This window comes from Acanthopagrus latus, chromosome 21 (assembly GCF_904848185.1).
Source record: "Acanthopagrus latus isolate v.2019 chromosome 21, fAcaLat1.1, whole genome shotgun sequence".
Taxonomy (NCBI): Eukaryota; Metazoa; Chordata; class Actinopteri; order Spariformes; family Sparidae; genus Acanthopagrus; species Acanthopagrus latus.
Window position 1 is genome coordinate 10,793,227 of NC_051059.1, and position 25,247 is coordinate 10,818,473.

At 46.6% G+C, this 25,247-nt stretch overlaps 2 protein-coding genes across 8 annotated transcripts in view; both read left to right on the top strand.

The window, feature by feature from the left end:
- Positions 1-4,732: 4,732 nt before the first annotated feature.
- On the top strand, positions 4,733-21,837 carry mpz (myelin protein zero). 3 transcript variants are annotated; one of them, XM_037083745.1, is made up of 6 exons: positions 4,733-4,950; positions 6,542-6,708; positions 10,606-10,819; positions 11,658-11,787; positions 12,302-12,344; positions 18,196-21,837. In XM_037083745.1, the coding sequence occupies exons 1-6, from the start codon at positions 4,905-4,907 to the stop codon at positions 18,280-18,282; spliced, it is 687 nt and encodes a 228-aa protein (XP_036939640.1). In that variant the 5' UTR covers positions 4,733-4,904; the 3' UTR covers positions 18,283-21,837. The 3 variants fall into 3 exon arrangements, with proteins under 3 accessions (XP_036939640.1, XP_036939641.1, XP_036939642.1); XM_037083746.1 differs by lacking the exon at positions 18,196-21,837 and adding an exon at positions 17,870-18,136; XM_037083747.1 differs by having other exon boundaries at positions 4,734-4,950; positions 19,246-21,837.
- A 631-nt stretch (positions 21,838-22,468) lies between these two features.
- atp1a2a (ATPase Na+/K+ transporting subunit alpha 2a) overlaps positions 22,469-25,247 on the top strand; it is a 44,491-nt gene continuing 41,712 nt past the window's right edge. The window contains exons 1-3 of one of the 5 annotated variants that reach the window (XM_037083741.1): positions 22,469-22,781; positions 24,297-24,349; positions 24,481-24,671. In XM_037083741.1, coding sequence (XP_036939636.1) covers positions 24,660-24,671 — 12 coding nt within the window. In that variant the 5' untranslated portion in view covers positions 22,469-22,781; positions 24,297-24,349; positions 24,481-24,659. Of the gene's footprint in view, positions 22,782-24,296; positions 24,672-25,247 lie in introns of all 5 variants that reach the window. The other 4 variants (XM_037083742.1, XM_037083739.1, XM_037083740.1 and 1 more) reach the window with 4 other exon arrangements.

Sequence of the window (25,247 nt, forward strand, 5' to 3'; positions counted from 1 at the left end):
GCTCTCTGTGACATCTCTGCCATGCCAGGCTATGAGGGAGAGAGGGAGAGACAGGCCCTGCCATTGTCCCCTGCGGAGCCCACGGAATATCAATAGTGTTTTTCTTGAGCAGGAGCGCCGAGCGTTGGCCAGTAACCTTTCGGATTTGATGATGTCAGGCCCCCTCTTTTTTTGGGCCCTTTATATGAGTTTTTTTTCGCCCGTGCTCCGCTCGCCGCTCTAACAAGGTCTTAGGTCCTCGACATAAGAGACAGTACAGAATTGTATGCGCTGTGTGAGTCATCGGGGCACTTCATCAGCTCAGCTGAACCAGTACAAGTTGTGCGTTACTGCGCCAAGTGGACCTCCAAGTTAAATCAGAAAATACAGCGTTTTCAAATGCCCTTTAGAGCACATTCGTGTTTGGAGGCCTTCACTTGTCCGTGCCTTTAGATAGGAAAAAAAAAACCCCTCAACTTTTAAAAAATGAAACCGCAAAAGAGTCTGAAGCTGTGCTAGCTGCTGTGTGAGGTTGAACTGGGACACAGCAGTGCTTTGAGGTAAATGCAGATGTCTGGTGACCGCAGCATGCATTTCATCAAACCAATTCGTACAAGTCAATCTCGGACTGGCTGATGCTCCCTGAGAGAAAGTGGATGATGAGACGCGAAGACAAGGAATTTGTTTATCCGTTCCTTGCTGTTGCGATGGTTGCATGACAATATAAACCAACTGATATTCCTACAAAACTATTACTACACTCAAGCAAGATTTAGGTCATGCAGGCCATGAAAGGTCAGCCTCTCTACTAGTCCTCTCCCTTACAGACAGTCAGACCAGCAGGAGTTACACATTCACTATAAAGTTATTGATAAACATCCACCACACACACACAATAGTATCGGAAAAGTGCTAAATGAAAAAGACCGGGGATCACTCAAGGATTCGGATTCATCCTCTTGGAACCATAAATGCTTGTAAATAATCCACCCAGTTATTTGTGGGATATTTCTTTGTGAACCAAACCACACAACTGTGTTTCCTTCCCTAAAAAAACACCTTAGCGAAGGAATTATAGTTTTGGTTAAAATGGCTCCCTGGTTGAGGTCCTGTTTCCTGGAGGTCTTTGTCACTTGGACATAAAAAAAATCCTGGATCAGCTACAACATTAAGTGGACTGACATGAAGCAAAAAAACTACTGATCATCTTGTTACAATGCAATGCTGCTGGTCCTTGTGACACACAGGACTCGAAGGACTCTCCGCCAACTCCCCGGTGCCATGACACAGGAGTTGTGACACCCCCAGAGGTCCTGCTTCCATGCCTCCATGGGGCTCCGTGGCGCCTCCGTGGATTGGACTTGGCTTCCTTGTTCCGTAGATGCCTGTTTGGATTAGGATCTTGAGAAATTTTGAGGGCAGATGGACACGTTAAGGTCTGTGTCACATTCCTCAGGCCGTTTTTTTTTTTTTTTTGGACTGTGCAGGGCGCTGCTGGGGAGGCCGATGCCATGAGGGGGTTCACATCCACGTTGGGTTGTTTCTCAAGTCGATGCGCTTGACTAAAATGCTGGCTAAGACCTGGAGTTGGTCCCTATATTGCCCGCTGCTCCCTCGGTATGGGTTAAATGCAGGGTACCAATGTCAAGATTGTTCTTCTTATGATGTGTGTTGAATGGCATCCACATGAAAGCTGGGACACGAGGTTTCCCCGCAGAACATCCCATACACGCCCCTGGCCGAGAATCACTGCTCTAAATGCACAAGATAGCAAATGCGCGCAGGCGCTTTCTAGTCGTATCTTTTGTGTTGGTTTCCGGCTCTTGATCTTTTTTTAGTCGGCAGGGCTTTTAACCTGAGTCTTATTAGAAAAACCTAGATGGCACAACGCTGCTGTATTTATATTTAATCTTGCCTTCTAGCCTTAACTTTTGACAGTTTTCTGGCCAATTGCTCGCCATGGCTCATTTGCCTTATTTGGTTATGGAAATGTTTCGCTTGATTATCCAGCCCCTGCAGCAAAACTCTGAGCCGATCTAGTCGTTTACGAGGCCACTTTATGATTGGTTTATGATGGCGCTGGCTGTTGTTGTTCCCCACTTGTCAGTGCTTCACTTTGGCCCACACTGAGAGGCTTGTGCTTAAGGGGGTAAGACTGCAGCGCACTCCATTGGTTCATTGTTGACGGTCATTAGTCTTATGACCTTGGTGTGAACCGGCCTCCGTTGGTGTGTATCTCCTCTGTCCCTTCGCTGTTTTCCCCGTCTTGACCGGTGAGAACCCCTCGAGCAGTGCCATCTCTTCATTCACAGAAGCCCCTCCACATTTTTGAAAAAGACCCCCCCCCGCACATCTGCCAACCAGCCTTGTGAACACGGCTGCACTCAGCGCTGTGACAAACATACTCAACACTGCAGAAAAATTAGACATGGATGGAGTTGACAAGAGCGCCAAACACCGCCAGCACAGAGCGCTTTCCCAGACTGTGATTATCCCTCGTCTTATTGAATGTGCGCTTGGTATGTTTCTTTTCCAGCCCAATTGGAAATAATTCTGCGTCAAAGAAAATTACAATATCAGAAGAAAAATATGCTCTGTAAATTTCAACGGGTGTCTGCTGACATGCCCTCGACAAATGCAACTGAGGCCACTGTCTCAGCCCGTGAAAACAAGCTTGATGAGTTATGCAGGCAGACAGCTGAGATGGTTTCATTCACACGCCGGCTGAAGCCTGAGGTACTTTACGTATTCAGTCCTCCCTAATAACACCAATTGATATGAAGCCTTGTCCACCTCAATATCACTGAAGTGCAGCAGAGGACTCATGTATAATTTAGCAGAAATGTCTAAATGGCTCTACAGATAGAGTTTTCTCTGTTTCTCACTGGTACCTCTCCCCTCTCCTCTACCTCTACTCTGTATAATTTAGCTCCAGATAAGCTCTCCCCCTCCAACATTAGCGTGCTATACCACTGCCAGCTGAAGGAATGGGAGGCCCGCGCTCTATATGTGATACAGTTTCTCCTTGCCAAGCCCAGCCACCGCCGCCACTGCCGTCACTCTGTGCTGACGAGTTTGGGCGCTTGCCACATTCTGCACCTGCCAGGCTCATAAAGAATCCCCCTGTTTCTCTGGGGCCTGAAGGCAGGATATGCCATAATTGTTAAGGATGTCGCGATTTAGACGTTCGAGCCAAAGCTTAGGCAGTTGATGGCGCCAACAAGTTGGCAGATGGTCCATTTTGTTGGGCTGATCCGTCAGTAGGGTATTTGAGGTGTTAAGAATAATGAGTGGTTGCGATTCATCACAAGTGGCAAGAATTTATGCCTCGGTCTCAAATGTAAGCAAAAGTCGAGCTGTCGCTAAACGCTTTGCTACTGTCTCGGCCACGAGCCCCTCGCGCAGGGAAGCTGGTTAAATAGTCTCAGTGAAATAACGACGTGGAGAGGATGAAGTGGACGTCCCTGTCGAGTGCCTCTTCTTCTTACGCTCTCGTCATATATACCTTCCCGGGGGGAGGAGGAGGGGGAGGGTGGGAGGAGTCAAACCAAGACTGATATGGTTTACACTCCATGCTGAGAATAAGTGAATCCAGCTTGCGTGTTTGCTGAAGCTCGAGGATTGCTGCAGACCATTAATTTGTGCATGTATTCACTATCACTATGCCAGCGGCTAAATTAATGCATATTTATGACATGTGACAAAATGATGGAATGAGGCCTTCAGAAAATGAGGCTTTTGCCGAGATCCCACTCCAGCGTGTCCGCACAGACACACCGCGGGCTCTTTTCTCATTTTCTCCTCCCCGTCTCTCTCTCATTGCATCGCATCTTGTCCTCATATCAACCCAACTATATATAGCAGGTCTGTCCCCACACTGTCTGTGTGTTACTGGAAAAGCGAGGAGTGGGCGCTGCAACTTTGAATACGCAGCTTTGTCCAGGGAGGAGGAGAGGAAAGAAAGAAAGAAAGGGAGAGGCCCGAGAGGAAGAAAGCGCCATTGACAGACAGGCAAACACCAGTCAGCCCCTGTCCCCCCCTCTCTCCATTGTCTCCAAGTGCTAGACGTCAGCAAACGACAGGAATCTGGAGAGAGGGAGGACGGAGAGCAAAGAGTCGCGGCTTTGTTTTGGCCCGCTGGACCCCGGTGAAAGTGCACGGAGAGGGGAGAAGGACGGGCGAGGGTTGGGGACGGAGGAGAGAGCACTGGAATGACCTCGCCGCAGGATCTCCTCCGTCCTGCACTGTAAACAGACAGAAAATGGGTCGAGACGGCCTCCCGCCGCTCCCCATGTAGTATTTACATATGAGCAGTTACCGCACACAGAGCGACTGCAGATGGTCATGATTCCCCGTCACACACACCCTCGCTCACGCCGTCAAGCCAGGCGTTGATTAGCGTTCCCTCCCGACTCAATCGCATCGCAGCGAGGGTGCAATCTCACACCTTACATTCATCGTGGTGTGATACCACACGCCATGTTTGCAAATCCTCCCCCAAGTTGCCCATTTACCGACTTCATTCACCAGCTACAGGTGCCTTCTCTCACTGGTGTTTCTCCCACTTGAAACGATAATGTGTGTTGGGTTGTTTTGATGAGGGGTGAAATGGAGAAAAATGGCAGGAGGGGTTGGGGGGGGGGGAGGGGTGCGTGAGGTGGATGGGTGGTGGGGGTGTGGAGAGGAGGAATGGGCCGGGCCGGGCCTGGAGCGAGGGGTGTGGTTGGGTATAAACCAAGGGACAGTGGGTTTTCTGTTGTTGTCCTGTTTTGAAGCCCTCTGTCCTGGCATCCCCGCTCTCCTTTATTTCTCTCTCCTCCTTCCACTCACACTCCCTTCCAGAGTGGAACATCTTCCTCGACTGACTCCTGTCAGGTCCTGTCGGCGGCAATAGTCTTTTGGGAGCTCCGTGGAAGCCAGAAACCATGCTGACGTTTTTGGCGCTGGCGTCGGTCGTCCTCCTGGGAATAGGTAAAAAAAAGAGAGAGAAAAAAAACTAACGAAAGAATCTTCTTTGAACTTCTGCTCAGTTTTCTTTTCTCAAAGAACCCCACAGTGAATTCCATCTATTGATAGTGGAGATGTAGAAATTATCTCTTCCCTCTGATGCGGGGTTAAAGGTTAAATGAGGATGTGAAGAGCAGAGCTTTTCTTGTGTTTTCTTCCGCGGTGCTCAGCTGCAATCTAATGGACTTGATGATAATAAAAAGGGTCAATAGGCTGAGTGGAGAGTTAATTGATCTCACATTGATATGTAATGCCTCTCTCCACACTGGCTTAACACTAAACCCAAGCATTTTGTATAATATCTAAATGTTTACCTATTGATCTGATTTAAAGCCTTTAGGAGACCCGTGGAGGATATTGTTCGTACGTAGGTGCATTTTGATGAATGGCCAAGGCTGTGCTCGTCTTGTAAAGCAAGTGTCCCGACGCTTGCAAACTTAAAGACCACCGATGTTGTGACTTTTTTAAACTGCGGCTTGACAGGAGTTTTTCTCACTCGAGCAGACTGCTTTTCTCTGCTCCCCTCCTGTCAAGATATTTGCAGTTTTTTTTGTCAGACTTTTAATTAAAAATGTCAGGCGTGATTTCATTGACAGGTTTTTGCGGAGGCCGGCCGCTCTAACGGCGCTCACTCAAGGACGCACGCAGTGAGAGCCGTGAACCTTTACTCTCCCGGTGTTGAGAGAGGCTCAGAACTCCAGATCACTTAGGGGCATTAGCGCGAACGAAGCTGTGAGAGTAACCGGGCGTCTTGGTGGCAAACACACACGTTGTGAGTGAAAGCGAACAATACAGAAACGATGCTGTTCAGGGCTAATGTCAGAGTGGCGGGGTGGGGGTTGTGCGGCTCCCGGGCGCTCTGCTGGTTGTTTGAGATGCTGAGTGCATTTTCGAGGGAAGTAAAATATTGATTTTGCAGCCAAAACCAAATTAACATCGATCATTAAATATTATTCGAGCATAAACAGTGCTCATGATTTAGCCAACATAATCCATATTAATGGAGAAAATGATGTTCCCCTTTGACTTTTGGAGACGAGCACCAATACTCCAGTAATAATCCAAATATTTACTCAGTGCATGTTTGAGTCAATGGGGGCTCTGACAGCTCTAAATGTGCAGTTTACTGGTGGGTCTGCGGTGCATACCAAAGTATTTGGATGTATGTTTTACTGATTCCAAGGAGAAGACTAAGAACGGATAATCTGAGTGATGCTTTGTATTTTTTGGGGTGACAGTATAGGGGTTGACAAATGTTCAGGATTGCAGTGATTTAAGAGAAATTCCATTCAGTAAAGTGTATTTATGTCAGGTGTAAGAATATACGTATAAGTAAACAAGGATATATGAAGACAGGCATATTTTTCTGTCAAATCATGTAGCAAACTTTTTGCTGTTTTGCTTTACGAGGGTTGCAATTTTGACACAGCAAGTTATCAGACTTTGTAGTAAATATAGTTTTTAAGGCAACATTAAATCAGAATCAGGCTGAGCTCCTGTAATAGTTTAATGGTTACGTTTCTAAGTGAACCGTGCCGTGCTTTGTGTCTCCCAGTGCCTGAGCAGTCCCAGGCCATAGTGATTTACACCGGCTGGGAGCGTCACGCCCTGGTCGGCTCCGACATCCGGCTGTCCTGCTCTTTCTTCTCCTGGCGCTGGACCTCCGAGGACGTCACCTTCTCCTGGACCTACAGGCCCGATGGCTCCCGGGACTCCATCTCTGTAAGACACACACACAGAGACACACACACACAGACGGGCGCACTAACATCCCATTATGTCGTCATCCTGTGAAGAAAATGTGCCTCCCTGTCAAATTTCCTGTCACAAAGTAATCAGTAAATCTCTATAAAGACTTCAACATTAGTCACATCAACATTAAAGCTGCACTTGATGAGATTGTCACGGTGCAAACTTAATGTCGGCTCTTAAAAAAGTTCTTCTTTAAGCTCATTGTTTTGGTTGTTTTCCAACCCAAAACTCACATAACCTCATCGGCATCATTTTCAGCTGCAGCAGGCAGCTGTTTGTGGTAAATAAGCTTGGATGAATCGACTGTACACGACCTGTCCAGCACCAAACTGCATAGTGGGTGATAAGTTGGTGAAGATGGTGTTTTGAATCCAGCAGCTAAAGTGCCAAATAATTTTGTCTCTCTGTTTTCTGAAATTAAATTCTGATGTTATGTGCTTCTTCTTGACATTAACCTTTCTTTACATTCAAGGAACTTCAGATAAACATTAAACGAGGGTGCAACAAGTGTTTAACTGGTGATGAAACAGTCTCATGTGATACAGATTGCTCTGTATTACCTACGTAAGCAAATGAGGAGTGGCTATTTCTTCACTGTAAGTGTAGTTATTCTCAAATTCTGTCTCCGGCTTTGGTTCCAGCTCATCTCGGAAGGATGAGTCATACAGCTACAGTTGTTTCCTATGGAAGCGGAGTGCTGAGGAGTTAAAGAGTCTCACAGCTTGAGGAAAATAGCTGTTCTGTCGTTCAGCAGTACAGCTCTATTTGAATGTTCCTTGTAGCGGCTTTAAGAAGGAAATACAGAAATGTGTTTCGTAGCAACAGAAATTAACTCCCAGTTCTGAGCTGGCCCCTGCACACTCCCCCTACCCACTTTCACTTTCCGTTAGCGAGCTGGTGTAGAGGGACCTGATCTGCTGATAGTGAAGATAAGACTGCGGCGAGTATGACTCCACACAGTCGCACTCTGTCCGGAGTGAGAGTGTGTCGGGATCTGTTTGGAACTGGGCTGCCGACTCGCCAACAATGGCTACCTCTTCTGCCAAAAGACTTTTTTTTTTTTTGGTTTTCGCCGCCCCCCCGCCCCTACCAGGCACGAGGAGGGACGAAAACTAACTCAGAGGAGGGGGTGACGTGCTGATGTCACATGGCGTGATTTGTGGCGAGAGAAGCCCCTTGAAACTATTTTACAAAAAGTCATCTGATCAGTGTGAGGACACTTGTGAATCCGGTTTGTGCAGCTTCGATATCATGACCTTGGGATTTAAACACGGCTGATCTTTTTTTCGGACTGGATCGAGAAAAAAATTTCACAAGTTTTCATGATGCATTTTTCTTGACACTTTAGATCGCCAAAAAAAGGAATCCTGGTTTAATCTGGCCGACACATGACTGCGAATATCTAAAATGTCATCACACACACTTAAGTGCAGTATTCATGTATAGACTTTAAAAAAAGGAGACAACAAGCGCACAGAAACTTTCTCTCCTAATCTCCCCACTCCTCCCGCTGCCTCGCTGCCCGCTGCTCTTTAATTTCACTCTCCCTGCCCTTATCATTCTGCCATCTCTCTAATCTCTCTATCTGCCCGTCCTGACTGCGCCTCCCTCTGTCCACCTCCCTTAATCTCCTCCTCCCTGGCCCTTCCTCCTTTGTGCCTCCCCTCCTCTCTCATTATCTCCTCCCCTCACCTCCCTCGCTCTCATCCGTCTCTTGCGGTGCCCTCACTTTGAAACTAGATTCCTCTTCTCTTTTTTTTTTTTTTTTTCTACTTATCTTCTGTCGCTCATTTCTTCACAAGCCCGGGCAGATTTACAGTTTCATACGTCTGTCTGTTGTCATGGCGCAGTCGTCCTTTTTAAAGGTTGCATTTGGCTCCTCGTGGGATCGTGCCATGTAGAGGGGTGTGCAGAATTCATGGATGGCTTTCATTTGTGTTCCACGGGCCCCAAAACATCAATTAGCCGACTGTAAAGTCATTGTTTACCACAATTTCAACCAAATTTGACCTTGACCTCGTGAAAGCATTAGTGCTCACCCCTGCTTAGCCCAATTGTGCCCCAGTGCCCATTAAGGCTCCCCCTGAAATCAATTAGCTTTTAGTTTGGCTGTCGTCTGCCGTTTTAGAGGACTTTTGTGGGGCTGGATATCGTTCAGAATTTCCCCCTTTAATTCTGCCAAGCCTAATCTAGTATCAAACTCGACAACCCTATGTTACTCTGAATTTAAAACCACCCCTAACTGCCAAACCAGATCCAGGATCGGCATCAGCTTCTACCCACTAATAGAGACCAGCCACCTAAATGTGTCTGATTGTTCGATGCATTATTCTCTACAGAAATGCTGACAAATGCAATGTTAAATAGGAAAATTCCTGGATCTGTTCCTGTATCCTGATCCACACCAAAAGTTAATGAGGTCTATTCTGGGCTGAGATCCTCCATCCAAGTTTTGAGTGAATCTGTTTGGTAGTTTTAATGTAATCCTGCCAACAAACCAACCAGCCAGCAAACGGACAGAACATCTGGAGGTAAATAAATGGTGTCTTAACACAAGCAGCCACACGGGAACTTTGAATTAAAAAAAAAAGGCTGTGATTGGCAAAATTTTGATTAAATGAACCAAACAGTGTTATTTATCAACATTGGATCCATGGAGTGTTGTCACTGATCTATTTAAGGATGGACGACACGACTTTAGTTCCTCCCACTGTATGAAAATGAATCCAAAATATCCCAGATGCAAGTGCTGCCATCTTGCAAGAGTACCAACAATACACCCACCATAGTATCGAATTACTAATTTAGACCAAACTTCTCAGAAAAATGAACTCATTTGACATTCACTTTTTGATGTGAATTGTTAGTTTGGGGCATGTCCTATATACTAACATGTATACTTGGACTTGCCATTCACAAAATGCTTTTCTTTATCCATTTCTGCTCAAGGAGGTTTGTTTCTGCTGCCATCCACAAAATTACAGCAGCATCGCTTCCTGATTTCCCCCAGTTAATGGGCGGACCGCGGATCATAACGTGAGCATAAATCTTCAGAAGAAATCGTCAAAAAAGGCCATTAGTGAAATTTGTGATGATGCGTTAATTTTGCCGGCCCACATTTATGTACAATCATTGAGTGTAATGTGTACTTGGCACCTGACCTGTTGTTTCCCTCCATATGAAGCTGTAGGACGTGCTTTAGGACCTTTCAGCTCATTGTTTTGTTTCACTTTTAGTGATTTAGTAGTGTTGGTCTGGCATCAAAAGGTGAGAAAAACACATAAAATGCCCACCATGCACCCAAGATCGAAAGGCAGAAAGATAGGAACCACCACCTAGCATTTAACAGCTAAAACTTCAGACAGTTTTCCTCAGGAGTTCTCAGAGCCCAAAACAGATCTTAAAGAGCCAATTGTGCACAGATGAGACTCTAAACGTTTCCCTGAACCACGTCTAAATAAGCAACTTTGCCATGTCAACTTTGTAGGGAGTTTACCTCTAAGACCTCCAAAACCCACCAAAGATCCGGTTTAAATCAATAACTATCTGGTCAAAAAACAAGTAGTAAAAGTACAAACAGAGCCAGATTTGACTTCAAACTTTTGTAACTGACAGGTTTTAATAATCAGTGCTATAGAGAGATCTTCATCAGTACTATGAAAGGCACTTTAGTTTGATACCAGCTCTACTTGCTTGTGTAGACTAGACTTTTGTAACGATCCTGTACATGATGATAAAATATGAATGCAACTTTAACCACCACAGGGTGCAACAAGCAATCGGCTTTCACAAAAAAAGCAATACAAATGCAAATACTGTAGAAGAACCATAAAACAAGCGGTCCAATGTTCTCTGTCTTCTTTACAGATCTTCCACTACACCGGTGGGGCCCCCTATGTCGACAACAAGGGCCCATTCAGGGACCGGCTGGAGTTTGTGGGGAACCCTGGCCGCCGTGACGGCTCCATCCTGCTCAAGAACCTGGACTTCAACGACAACGGCACCTTCACCTGCGACGCCAAGAACCCCCCTGACATAGTGGGCCGGCCCTCCAGCGTCCGCCTGCTGGTCTTTGAGAAGGGTGAGACGGAGGGGAGAACAGGGAGTCCTGTGGGGGGGTTTCTCAGTTAAATCAAATTCCCCCGTATGTAAAGTCTAATGCCTGCATTGTCTTACATCTGTGTCTGCTCATTAGCTTTCCACTGAGCCCATATGGCCATATTTTGGTGATTCTTTTTTCGTCAGAGGCCAACTGTTCTCAATTGTTGTTATAATCATTCCAAACTCTGAAATTAATCTCAATTTGCGCTGCGCATCAGACAGAGAGCGAGTTCTGTGTTCAGACCAGTCGTCGCGCTGCCTCGTTTAGAATTCCTCGCACCTCCCCGTTAAATGAAATCAATTACAATTTTATCTCTCTCTCTATTTGAGATCGCTATCACTGCCTCCCTTTCGCTCCTTTTCTCCTCCGCCTCCTCCACTTCTCCTCACGTCTCTCTGCTCTTTCCCCTTTTCCCTCGTCTTCCTCTGTACTGTCCCCCCCCCGCGACTCTACCCTGCTCTCACCTTTATTCTACCTTATCTCTCCTCCTCTGCCACTACTGCACTTGTATTCTTCATCTTTCATTCAACCTTTATTTTACCTTTCCTACTCTACTTTAATCTCTCATTCCCTCTCCTTCCAGCTTTGTCTCTTTGCTTTCTTTTCCCCCTCAGTTTCCCCTTTTCCTATGACAACATCTTTCTCTCTCCCACTCAACACTCTATTGGTTTCTCTTTCTTCATTGCCGCCTTTTTTCTTCTGAACACTCCAAACCTCTCTCTGTCACTTGCTTTGTTTTTATTCCCTCCTTTTATCTTCACGTTCTCGGCACCGTTTTCCCCTTACTGTATTCAACACTCGTCTTCTCCTTTTTCAGTGCCCATCCAGGCTGGTGTGATCACAGGAGCCATCATCGGGGTGGTGCTCGGCCTGCTGGTGCTCATTGTGGTCATCTACTACCTGATGAGGTTCCTGGTGGCGCGCCGCGTCTTCAGCCTCAGTGTCAGGTCAGTGACCGGCCTGTGGCCGGCGGCGCTCTGCCAGTCAGGTCTGTGCCAGGGATTGGAGCAGAAGCCGGAGCCCATCCCTGGCATCGACACCTGCGTGGCCAAGCTGGCATAGCTGCCATGCCATGATTTGGTTAGATGTTCAAGGCTTAGATTTGAAATTAGTCTGCTGGAAAGAGACCGATAATGATCTCTCAATTTGATTAAATCTAAAAAAAAAAAACAAAACAGTACTGCATAGGTCCAAAGCAAGATGATTAAAAGTGGTGGAGCGAAAGCCTCTGAGTGGATAATCCACTAGATCATGAAGATGATGGATCTATCATCTTGCTTCTGCCTATCCAATCTTATGAGATCTTTACACATCTAGCACCTGGGGGCTGTGTGTGAGACAGGGCCGGTAGATTAAGTTGATGTACTCTTTATGATGGCTGCCAGGCAATGCTGCCCTCTGACCACTGGAGGGAGAGATAGATTCGACATCCTGACATTGTCTTTCTTTTGTTCCCTCCAGCAAACATGGCAAGAAAAAGAAAGAGGGATCACAGCAGAGACAGGCAAGTTCCCTCCTCTCCTCCCTCCACACCCCCTCTTCTTCCACCTCACCCTCTTCTTCTTTTTCTCACACTTTGCGTTACATGTACACATCCAATTGACAACACCTAAATGCAACAGCTCAATTTGCTGCCATAGTCAGGCGCTAAATATTAAGATGACATCCTTTTGGAGCGGTTATAATAGCATTCAGTGTTTGAGTGTTTGTTCGGCTCAAGCAACGTGTTGTCAGAAGGAATATTCATCCATTCTGCGGAAGAGCAGCTGCACAATAGCACACATCCGACATGACAGTGCATAACGGCACAGTTTCATAATCGCATTCCCCCAATGCCGGTCCAAACAGCTCCGATACGTCCGCACACTTAGCCGGCTCCTCCTCGCAGCAACATATCAACAACAAAATAACATGTCATTCAAACTGAGCCCGGCAAACACTAATAACAGTGTTCATGCTGTTGAAATTCTAGTGCCATCTCAGCGTTTGAGGTGCTTTCAAGCCCCTGCCTTTCTTCCTCTCTCTTTCTTCTGGTCCTCACCCCTCCTTCAGTGCCCACAGGGGGGCCAAACAGCACAGAGCAAGTAAACAGCCACAGGGCAAAAATCAAACCAGCGACTGTGAAATGGCCGAGGCCATGTCACGGCCCTAATGCTATTGCTGTATTGAATGGAGCCTGTGATTTGCTCACGGTTGGTAAATGGACAGGAGCTGCTGATTTCGCTCACTGGGAGTCAAATGATAATCACTTGCGCTATTATGGTCTGGGCTGTTATCAGTGGTTTTACACTGCTGCACGCCAAGGATTTGGGGTATTTTTTTTTCCCCCCCTCCCTCCCTCATGGGAGTGTGATAGCCTCAAGTGGTGGATTAATCAGACATTTCAGTGGCTTGTATTCTTTTGTGAATACAAGCCACCAGGGCAAGTTCTGTTTGATTACTCCATGGTAATGCGGGGGCTGGATGGTTGCGGGGGTATATTGTAATCGTCTGTACGCCTTGCATGCTGATAATTGGAAAAAAAACAAAAAGTGAAGTCAAGGGACTTGAGTTCAAGGCGTTCCTCCTGAATCAGACATCAGCGTTTGAATGAGAGACGCGCGGCGATATCAGAGGTGGAAGATCAAAGGTGCCATTGTGACAGCGAGTCATTTCGCCGCAGGTTTAAGCTAATGTGAAGACGAGGCGGAGGCGACGACTGTGGGCGCCCGCCTCTGGTTAGGGGTGCGCCATCTTGCCCCCCGTGGCTCAAACGCCACGGTGCGACGGCAGCGAGGGCCGACACTTCCTCCCACCTCAAACGAGGGCGCTCATTCTGATCTCCCCCGAGCCCCTCTTCCTCCCTCTGTCTTCTCCTTTCCTTTCTGCTGTCGTATGATTGTCAGGTTGCTCTTGAGCTGCAGTCGGTTGCTCTCAAGTGCCTGCGGCGGGTGACAGTGCATATATGAATAAATAACTCGCCGCCAAAAGGACACTGAAATATTTGACAATGTTGTCATTTACAGTTACTCCCCTGCAAGCCTTGGCTTGGGAAAGAAATATACAGTGAAAAAAAAAACAGCTCCTCCATCTGAGCTCACACTCCCCTCTTTTTCATTTATTTTTTTTATTTGTATTTATTATTTTTCCTCAGAGCTGATTCATCTCTTGAAGCTACGCCACACACAGAGGACCCGCGGGATTTTATAGCGCGCTCATAAGTGGTTGTTTGATCAAATAGCCCTTATTAGGCGGCTCTGCTGACACAACACAATTTTGTATCAGCCTCGCCATCTTCCTTACTTTCTGTTTGCTGGGCTTGCACTACAAATCTCCAAAAGGCTGCGGGTGAGGGAGCGAACGGGGGAGTGAGTGAGACAGAGAGACAAAGGAACCCTGTGGTGTGTGCTACTCCCCATTAGGTGGAGTTGTGGGAGCAGCCACACGCACACACACACACACACACACACACACACACACACACACACACAAGAAGGCTCACAGGAACGAACACACATACTGTACTGGAATGATAATTGAGTGCACTCGGTATTGATCCACGCTCACACACACACACACACCCCACCAATTCTTCTTCTTTCCATCCCCCAATTGCCTCCCTCTCTCACTTCACTTTACTTCACTTCACTCCGTCCCTCTCTCTCTTTCTCATTCACATTCCTTTTATCCAGTCCCCTGTCTCCCTCTCCTCTGTTGCTCAACCTCCTCCTCCTCCTCCTCCTCCTCTCCTTCCCCACCTCTCCGCGCCTTTGACTTCCTCGCTAACCATGAGAAGCATCTATCTGTCTGTAATTCCCCTCTTTCCTACACCCCCTTTATTTTTTACTCCCTCTGTCCACCCTCCCTCACCTTCTTCACTCCCTCCCTCCCTCCCCCCGTCCATCCCTCCCTCCATCCCTCTCCAGTTTCTCTCCTCTTCCTCCTCAGGTCTTCTGGGTTCTGATCAGCTTCGGTTCTGGACAGGAAATCACTACCTCTCACTCCTCATCTACCTCTCAATCTCCCCTCCTCGCCTGTCACCGTCTCTCTCTCTCTCTCTCTCTCTTTCTCTCTCTCTCTCTCTTTAGTATGCAGCCGGGGACGCAGCCACTTTACCCACCTATCTGCCTCCCCACCCGTCCCTCCTATTTTGCCACTGTACCCACATTTCCTTTGAAGTGTGTGCAGCCCCTGTAACGAGGGTGGTTCTGCATGCTGCCTAAGCAGGCTCGAGTGTGTTTACGAGGCAGCCCTGTCATTAGCGTGGGTGCTCTGCAATACAGTGCACCAAAAAAAAAAAAGGGGAGCCTACCGTGGGATGCATAATGGTAAACAATGCAGTGATGTATGAGACAATGTAAGTATGATCGAAGGTAATGACACCGGATGGGCTGTACAGCTGCCCCGTCGAGCCGGATGGAAGCCGCGGTGTACGCCTCGATTGCTGTCTCATCAGAGTGCGTGCTGCTTTTGCACCGAGCATAATTAAAGATGATACATTTTCTAATGCAATCAGTGGGGTATTATTAGTCGAAGCTTCAGTGGGTAGAAGCAGCCCCTGGTGTGCTTTCCGCTGTTGACTACCTTGATGTATTAGAGGGGAAGTATTCCGCTCTCTGAAACTCCGATCCAGCGTGCTCAGTCATTCACTCTGCCTGTCCTCGGTAACACCTTACAACAGTGTGCTGGCCTGTGGTTCAACCTGTGGAAGAAAAGTACACAGTGTCGAGAGAAACCATTACATAATGTATGGCTGAACATTCATTAAGCTCCATCAGAGCATTATCGTGCACTTGTGATGCTTTTCCATAGGTTAACGCACAGGTTAATGCACTGGAATACAGCAATTGTAAAGTTAAGTGTTACCTTGACCTTATCTCCACTCTGTCCAGTCCTTCCTGATGGATTTGTTATACTCAACTGAAGCCTCACTTTACTTCCCTCTTCCTCCTCCCTCCTCTTCCTTTTATAGATTTTTTTCTCCTCGGAGATGTTTTTAGACACTGCACAGACAATATACAGAATGAGTGGGAGTGAATGGCTGAATTACATAAACTAGTTAGAGGAATATTTGCAGCTGATATCTGGCCTTTGCTTAAAAATATCACGCGGGCAGCCGAGCAGATCCCGCCCCCTGACCACACGACTACATCCACATGCTCCAGAAGATCTACAGCTTGTTTCCCCGTTCCTCTATAAGGTTTAATTATTCATTTAATTGCCCCGTTATATGATTTTAAAATAAATATCTCTCTCACTGCATGCCTTGAAGTGCGGCTGGCCCTTAAATAATTCAGCTTTATTCATTTTCATTTAGTTTTTAGTGTAACCCTCGACGTCTAAATGTGTTAGATACCCAGTATGCATTCATGATTCGATCTGCAGGACAGTCGGCACTTGCAAGTTGGCGTCTAACTAAATTTGGTTTGAGAGGCAGAAGTTTGGAACAGATTTTAACTGTCAGCAGGAAAAGCCCCTTGAGACGCATCATCTTATTTTCAACAGTCCCGACAAGATGCTGCATTTAGTCTATGCATGGAGAAAAGTTATCCACAAAGACAGGAGACGGAAAAGAAACAGAAGGAAAAAAAAACAAAAAACGAGCGGAATCTGAATAACAACAGCATAACCATTAGTGTGACACTGAATCTGAGGGATTGAAAAGTAAACCTAAAAGCAAGAGAAGCTTTTAATAATTCAAAGGAGGTCGTGAATTTTTTGTGTGGTGTTAAATTATCTTGGTTACGTAGAATCCTTGTTTTCGCCGCCTTTTTTAATGGCCTTATTCCACTGTGAAGTACGTACTGAAGTATAGTCATTGAGATGATTTAGTTGCAGGAGACCTACATGTATTATGCTCTGCCGCTTTTTTTCCTTGACTTCAGTGCATTATATCAGTGGGTTATATGGGTTTTCGTGCATGTAAAGGCTCATTTATGCTCTACGTTACGTGTCCATATGAATACAGACTGAGCCTTGGGGGGGGTGTCAATGTAGCAGTGTGGACAATTGTTCAAGTGAGACAAGAACAAGAAGTTTAAAAGACAGCAGAGATTTTTGTGGAGAGGTTAATAGTTGGTGAGATGTTTTAAACATCTGTATGATCTTACTTCCCCCCCGGGCACAGAGACAAACAGTTCCTACAGAACAGGGAGGAGATTGGACCGCGGCAAAGATAAAGTGGAGGCCTGTGTGAGACCTCGAGCGGCGTGGCGTCGCCTTCTAATGGTTGTTTTCATTTGACATCCATACCAACGTGAAGGACGCCTGGACAGGAAGGAGGGCAGTGTGTGGGCAGTGACAGTTATATCGTTTGACACGGATGTATTTTCATTAAAACGGTGCATAAATTAGAATTGGGTATTGAAAGTTAAAAAGTCTGCTCCGACAGAAGCACCTGTCTGCCGCAGAAAACGTCTCGTTAGTTGTCCCACGTTTAATTCCGTGACTCTGTGACACAGTGTCACCACGTTATACATTTGCATAATCTATGCCTATATTCACGGTAGAAGCGAAGCTAACTGGTTGGCGTGCGGATTCGACTGTGTATTTAAGAGGGAGGCTATAAATAAGAGATCCAAAAATAACTTTTGATAGTGATGAACATGACAACAAGAACTATTTCATCTACAACATGATCCAATTTGAAAGTGCAACACGTAGTATTGTAGTTCAACAGACATAACCATTTTGTCGCTATAGCTTCTACATATTATGTTAAAGAGATATCTACAAACCAAGCACCGAAACTGCTCTGGTGTTCCAAGCTCACAGTCTGGACCACTAGCTGCACGGCTAACTGAGCTAACAAGGCAACAGTTGCAGCAGTTTGCAGTTTTTAGTAATTACTTTGGTGATTTTCTTGCTTTTCTTGTTTTGAGTGTGGATTTGATAGGTGGTAGTGTGTGTGTGTGTGTGTGTGTGTGTGCACGCTTGTGTGCGTGTGTGTGTGATGATCAATTGTCACTCAGTTGTCACAGGTGTATGGATCCTGCCTGCCACTGTGTCCCATCCTAACGCATGGTTACCTGTTTTGTCACCCCCTTACAGCTCTGGACACCGCCCCCTCTCACTTGCTACCCCCTCCCCTAAAAGGACTGTCTCTCTACCTCCTCACCCCTCTCTCTCTTTCTGTATGTCTGACTCTCACCTCCTCCTCCTCCTCTTCCTCCTAAATGTTGTTTTTCTCTCCTCTTCACACAGCTCCACCGTCCTGCTTAACCCCATCTCTCATCCTCTCATCTCTAATGCACCAGTCTCACCTCTCCTACCTTCCTCCTCCTCCTCCTCTCTCTATCACCCTCACGCTCCTTTCCTCCTGAAGTGACTCTCCTCCCCTGTTCTCCCCCCGACCCCCTCTCCCTCCTCCGCCACAGGGCCCCGTGCCTCCCGCCGACCCCTCCAAGGTGAAGGCGGCCGCCTCGGAAAAGAAGAAGCAGGAGTCACGCAAGGATAAGAAATAGGATACGGGGAGGGGCTGGGGCGGGCTCGCCGGCCGGCTGCTCCAGCCCGTTCGCCAGGCGGTGGCGAAGGCCCAGCCCAAGCAGCAGCTGCAGCGAACCGTAGTCAGAAAGACAGAGAAGGAGGGGGGAGGAGGGGAGGACGGCTCTGGGCGGGTGCTGATGACCATCGAGCTGGAGCTGACCCGCACGAATGGGGAGGAGAAGCCCGGCGGCGAGGGAGGGACAAGGAGGTCCAAACCGCTTGGCTTCCTCTCCCAGCTCGCCAACCGGCTCACCTTCAAATAACAGACCAGTAGGGAGGGGAGGGAGGGGGAGCCGCCGAGGATAAAATCGTGGGAAGTCCATAGAGGAGACAGCAGGAGAGTTAAACCACAAACCAACTTTACGCCCACCACAACGCCAACCTGAGTCCCTGAATAAATGAGTCCAATCGTATCTGCTCTTGTCACAGGCTGAATACTGTAGACACAGCTATACGGGCCGAGATCTAAGATGCCGTGATAATCTCTTACACCAGCCGGCACCCTGAGCGCTTTTGTCAGGTCATAAGATATGCCATTTGAAGCGAGACCCTAAGACGGCTGGGTTTGATAACAAAATCTAAAAAAGCTGCTCCCCGGGTTTTGCCTTTCTGGTTCCCTTCATTGTGATCCTATCCACCGGGAAAAAAAAAAAAAAAGAAGAAAGCTTTCTCCAAGTGCGTCCGATACGCATCACCAAATCCCAAGCTACGGGGACAAGCCAATTTGCTTTTTTTCGGCGGCGCCGTGTCAAACTCTAACTTTGTCCCTTCACACTGATCTTCATTCTTTTTCCTCTCCTGTCCCATTTCTCCCTCTGTCCCTGTGAATTTCCTGACTTTCTTGTTAATTCAGATTACAGAAGTGATTTATATGCTAACCGCTCTATCCTCTTCTTCTCTCACTTCCCTTCCCTCTTCTCTTCCTGTTCTTTCTCCTATAGATAAAGGTCTGACTTCTCCATGACTGCCTCCACTCCTCTAGTCTGCTCCCTCCTTTACTGCCCAGCCTGATGCGACCCCCATTATTTCCCATTATCTCTACTCTTTCAAGGCAGCACTGGCCGTAAGAGTAGTCCCACTATATCAGCGGCAATAGTGTCAAATAATTTTTACAACGTCTCACCGGAGAGACCCCCGTATGCGCTCATTGGGCAAACTGTAAAACTGTTTAGGGCCTAACTACACACATAACATCCTTAAGAGGAACCCGAAAGACATCCCTCTGTGTTTAGCCCCCCCTGAATCTTCCCCCTTAGTGTTTACGACTCAATCACCCACACTGAGCGGAGCTGCGAGTGCACTCTGGACTTCAGCTGGAGAAAAAGAGAGACAGAGAAGGAGAGGAGAGTGATAGTGGGAGAGAAATATGATTCCTGCTCTCAGCCGGCGTAGATAGAGGTTCAAGCCCTCGAGCTCGGGGTGATTCAATCCTCTCACATTTGAGCTAATGGAGGTTGTCGCCGTGTCCCTGCCCCGGCTAAAGGGGGCTATTTCTGGCCCTATAAGAGCGTGCGGGCTTACTGTAACAGCTGCACATTTTTCAGCCTACGGGGGGAGGGGCAGGGGGAGGCGAGGAAGAGAAAGGGGCGGGTGTGTGGGGCGCCCGCTGTTTCTGTTTGCGCCACGAGGCTGTCCGCTGTCGACTCGACGGCCGGCGACCGACAACCTGGAATGACGTCACGGCCCCCGAGGGGCTGGCGGACGCTCTCAGGAGTCCGACAGAAGGGTTTACCAGGAAGAAGTGCAGCTTCTGCGCTCTCAAGAGTTATTTTAGGTCCAGTTAATCCGCCCGCACGTTTCTCCACACCAACCCAGGGCTAATTATTTTAGCACGTGCTGGCAACCAGATATCTCTCCCTGCATCTCCCTCTGTCCCTCCTCTGCTATCTCCTCTCCTGTTATTCACTCTTCATCTCTGCGCCCATCATGGGATTCATCTTCTCTCTCCAAAGCCCTGTTTCGTTCTCTCTGTCCTTAAGTCTTTCCTTATCCTTTATCTCTTCCTCCTTCCTGTCGTCTGGTGACTCGGCACTGCATTATTCCCCCACAGAAAAGGCCTATACACAATCCACTCCCCTCTTTAAGCCTCTCCTTATCTGACTGCCAGGCCTACAGCTCAATGCTCTGCTCCTCTCTCCTCTCTCTTCTGTCCTCCCTCCTTCTTCGTCTTCTCCTCCTCCTCCTCCTCCTTGTCCTTCCCCCTCTCTCTTTCGAACTCGGTGACGGACATTCTCCCCTCCCTCGGTTTTGCCCGGTGATCGACGAACGCCCTCTCGCTTGCTCTTCAAAACGCCGCCTCCCCCCGGAGGCACGTCCCCTGCCAGCCCTCCATCCTCCGACCCTTTACTGTCTTTTTTTTTCTGCTGGTTCGAATGCCAAAATGCTCTCCTCTGCCCCTCACTGGTGGCGGAAGCGAACACATGGGCAGAAATCCGCCTTGAGTTCTCACTGAGGACGCCAAACAGAAACTTATAATCCAGCTAGCTCTCTTCCGGTCGCAAATACGACGCGTGTTTTATGTATATGTGTGTCTTGTTAAAAATGAGATTTGATATAAAGCAAAAAAAAAAACAACCAACAACTGTATATCACCCTAAGTAAAGCAAATAATGTTTTTCTGAGACATTTTTTTACATGCGTACACATGTAAGAACATGTTTACCGAGGCAGGGAAGAAATGTAGTCGCATCCGATGGAACATGTCATTATATTTCTGACCTTTTTGTGTTATTGATGGTACTGTGTGGCTGTCCCTTCGGTGCGCGTTTTTATTCCGAGACGAAGGGAAATTAAACCGAGGCGGTGTCAGAGAAGGAGATGAGGGGCGGATAAGGGTTCGGTTAGCCTGATATTCGGCGAGATGTGGCCGGGGAGAGAAAAAAGGGGGAGGAAGGCGCTTGCTGTGGGAGATAGCTTTGGGACGAAGAGACTTATCTGGCGTGTTAAGCCAAGCCAAAAATCCATATGTATCACCACAGATAGAGCCTGCTCTCCCCCCCAGAGCTTTCTTTTTAAAGGTGCTCCCTCCTCTAACCCTGAGCCAAAGATGGATTGCGATCCGCGTGCTTGATATGCAGGGTGGATAGTAGACTTGAATGTTCCTTTAAAATTCATAACGGAAATGGAGGTGCTAAAAAAAAAATCCACGTCTTTGTAACTGGAGATCTGTTTCACTAGTCGCTGTTTAACTATCCAGTCGCATGGATCAGTTAGAATGTTTTGTTTTTTTGTTTCCGCAAAGCCACACAGACACCTGACATAAGACACTGCATTAAAACCGCCTTTTAAAAAGTGTTTTGTATGTATCATGAACTGAATATAGTTTTGCACAGTAACATTCCTTCTTTTGAAATGACTGGAGCTTCTTACGTCTTTTTTTTTTTTTTTTACATTTATTTTAATGCTTGACGATAATTCCAGAGCACTAACGACTTTCGATGACTCTGTACAATATGTTGTAAAGAACGTAAATAAAAATAAAAGCCCCGAGCGCAGCTGTCATCAACAGAGGACAAAGTAAACCCAGCTGAAAATGTCTGCCGTCCTTTTCTTTCAGTTCCAAGTCCCATGCATTGTGGAAATCTGTCACGAATGTCTCTGCCAAGATATGCTTTCATGAACTTTTCAAAAGGAGGAAGTCCTTCCAAAATGAATTATCCGCCATTTGAAATATCTGAATACTCTGATGGCTGGCTTGAAAGTAAAACTGATGATGGAATAGCACCAGCCTTATTAGCTATCTAAAGACATTTGCATACAAAATAAGAATATTGCAGAGGATGTCATTTGGACCAGCAGATGTTTTACTTTTAAACATACAGGGAATTGGTTTCAGAATACAACTTCTGTGTTATGGCAGCAGGTGAGAGCTGAAATGGTTTCACCCCATGCTGCCCTTTGTTACCAACTAGCTAAAAGTAATGATGATGAACTGAAAATAAATGCTCAGTGACCATCAGCAACCTTTTCACATTTCACAGGGTGACAAAGGGAGGTATAATTTACAGAGAGGCTTAATTTTTTCTGACTTAACATGCTGGCCGGGTTCAGTGAGCATATATAACCTTTTCAGAAATGCTCCGCTTCATATTCACAGTTATACACACAGTGCAACCACAGTGTTTAACTGATGCCCACTGACCTGATCAGCTACAGCACCTGAAGGCCTGGCTGAGGGGGTGCCGCAGTGTCTGTTTTGATGCTGCCACGAAGAATCCCTCACATAAAGTTGCAAGAGTGTATGCGATTGAAAGGTTTTCTTAAAGAAATACTTGCACAAATCGGGACGTATACATATTTCCTTTCTTGTGAGCAACATGATGAGAAGATTTTACCACTCATGGTTGTGCGCTCGGAACAGACCATATTCACCTCGTGCTCATTTTCCTCTGACGTCAGGCTCAGGGCGGGAATATTGAATGCTGGGAAAATGCTATGCTATTGCCGCTTTCCAATTGATGAGTAACTGAAAGGTGAGGTAAGGTGAATGAAAATCTGGAGGAACACTGAGTCACGTTTCTAAGACTACATATCTCATAAACGATTAGCTAACGCTAGCATTCAGCCACATCCTAGCTAAAATGTAGAGTTTGATAGTGTTCCAGGGTATGATAGGAAAAGCCTAATTGATACCCAAATATCAACACTAATCTTTAAGCCTGAAAGTGAAACACATGTGATGCAATCTAACAGAAATGCTGGCTAGGAAGTGGTTTAATGCTAACGTTAGCTGTGGCCTACGATTAGCTAACACGTCATCAAATGTGTTATATTATCTTAGATTTTGGTCCGATTTCTCAAAGACCATTGTCTTTTCAGTTGCTGATCAATTAGTAAGTGGTGAAATTATAACCATTTGTCAGTTTCTCTATGTTTACATGACTTGCAACCAGAACACAGCTTTAAGATATTTGAACTGTGGCCACAAGTGATAATTGCAGGACACTTACACTGAATAAGTTTCCAGAATACGTCTTGAGTAAGTTGTTTGTTTGACCTTCATAATGAAAAACATTTAAATGTTTATCTGTGACATGTTAAAATACACGGAACAATATCATTCCCTAAATGTAGCTAAAATTAGCGGCTGTAGGCGCGAAACCCTGAATGTATGAGATGAGCTGTGTTTTATTGATTGTGAAATTGACTTAAGTTGTAAGTAAAGATTATATTTCTCTCTTTCAAAAGTAACAGTGTCCATTTAGGTTAGAAACTAGAATACTAGCTTAACATGATGTTAGCTTTCTCATTTTCAGAGCGCTCAACCCATTCAGGTTCAATTTGGTCTACTTGCTAACTCCTTAGACTTATCTTACAACTAAAATTTTAATATTTTACTCTTTCTAATAAAATGTACAATGTGGTTTACCTTTATCACCAAGTACAAATGCTGAACTCAAGTGAAAAGGACAAACAAGCAAGTAAACAAACCCTTCAGCAGGAGAACATTTTGAAGGAGCCCTGAAAAGCAGCACACGGCATGTGCTCAAACATACTTCAAAGTATGCAGCGCATACATAACTGGAAAGATTGCAGTATGGGAAGAGTCCAGAACTTAAAATCAACTCAAAAAGCATCGGCGACTAGGGAGAAGACGTTTGGTGCTGATCTGTCGCAGGATCATCGGCTGCATCTGCTGAGTGGGCACCGGAGTGATGAACCACCTTATGCTGTACATATGTTGGACTCTTTAGCAGTTTTTTTTAAGCATTGCAGATTGGAGTTGGAATCCAAGCAAAAAAAAAGATTACAAACAATTCATCTGAAAGCATCAATTCACATGTGGTTTAGCGGTTTATCACTTTTTTTCTGAGGATATGATCTGCGGGGAGAATCCAAACCGCCGATCACCGATATGATATTTGGTTCGTCTCAAAGGGCTGATATCGGTCCCTCATTATTACATTAGTTATAAAAGCTGCCTGTTATGTACACAGCACGATTTAATTTGTTGCGCTGACAGCAGAGATTGATGTGCTGTTGTGCTCTGCAGGACCATGTCACTGCTGTGTGTACGGGGGTGTTGGACGTATTGAGCAGGTGCAGGTACACACACACACCCACACACAGAAACCCCCTTTGTGGGAGAGGGACTGGGATAGGAATGGAGTGGTGGGGAGCACTGTGTGTGTGTGTGTGTGTGTGTGTGTGTGTGTGTGTGTGTGTGTGTGTCTCAGGTTACCCTGACAGGAGGGAGCAAGAAGAAGAGGGAATGGGATGTTTGGTGTGGGGGGTTAGCCAGGCCCAAAAAAAGCCACCATCGGGCTCCACGAGTGGGGGCGGGAGGTCTCAGCTGTGGCAGGGCCCCTGAGCAATGTCCCTCACATTATAACCTGCTGACGTCTGGACGTCCACCATGGGGAAAGGGGTGAGTGCTCTGCAAAAACTTTTTCTCTTATTTCTTTCTTTTTTATGCACTTATTAAACTCAAGCCCTTCCTTACATATATACTTGTAATGAACAGAGCTGTGGCATTCCATCTGTGGCTCATGTAGAGTGACAGCATATGGCGTCGACACGCATCATGGAAATGTACTGAGGTTTCCACACGAGTCTGAAGGGGCTTGATATCAGAGCGTCGGGATGCCTCTTTTTGCAAAGAGGGTACATCTCAGGGTGATGGCTTTTCTCCTCGATACGTTTTGTTCCCGGCTCGCTGTTTACTTGGGTAATTACGTAATTTTGTTTTTATTCTCCATCAGGCCCATTCCATTTAGCTTTATGGGAGGACAGGCTGGTAATCTTCCTCACACACAGTGGGGGGAAATTGCTATGCCAGACACATTTCAGGCACTCCACCGGCTCTGTGCTCCCTCTTTGGCTCTTTCTGATTACTTTTTTTTCACTGTGTCACTCGCTCACACTCTCCCCTCGCTCCCGTCGCGTTTCCCCTCCTTCACTGACATGCACACGTGCTGCTAAGAGGAGACTGACAGCAGCAGAT

Excerpts from the sequence above, each read along its gene's own strand:
- mpz (XM_037083745.1), top strand. The coding sequence starts at position 4,905 with ATGCTGACGTTTTTGGCGCTGGCGTCGGTCGTCCTCCTGGGAATAG. Across the intron at positions 6,709-10,605 it reads GCTCCCGGGACTCCATCTCT|ATCTTCCACTACACCGGTGG; the intron begins GTAAGACACACA and ends TCTTCTTTACAG. Across the intron at positions 12,345-18,195 it reads AGGGATCACAGCAGAGACAG|GGCCCCGTGCCTCCCGCCGA; the intron begins GCAAGTTCCCTC and ends CCTCCGCCACAG.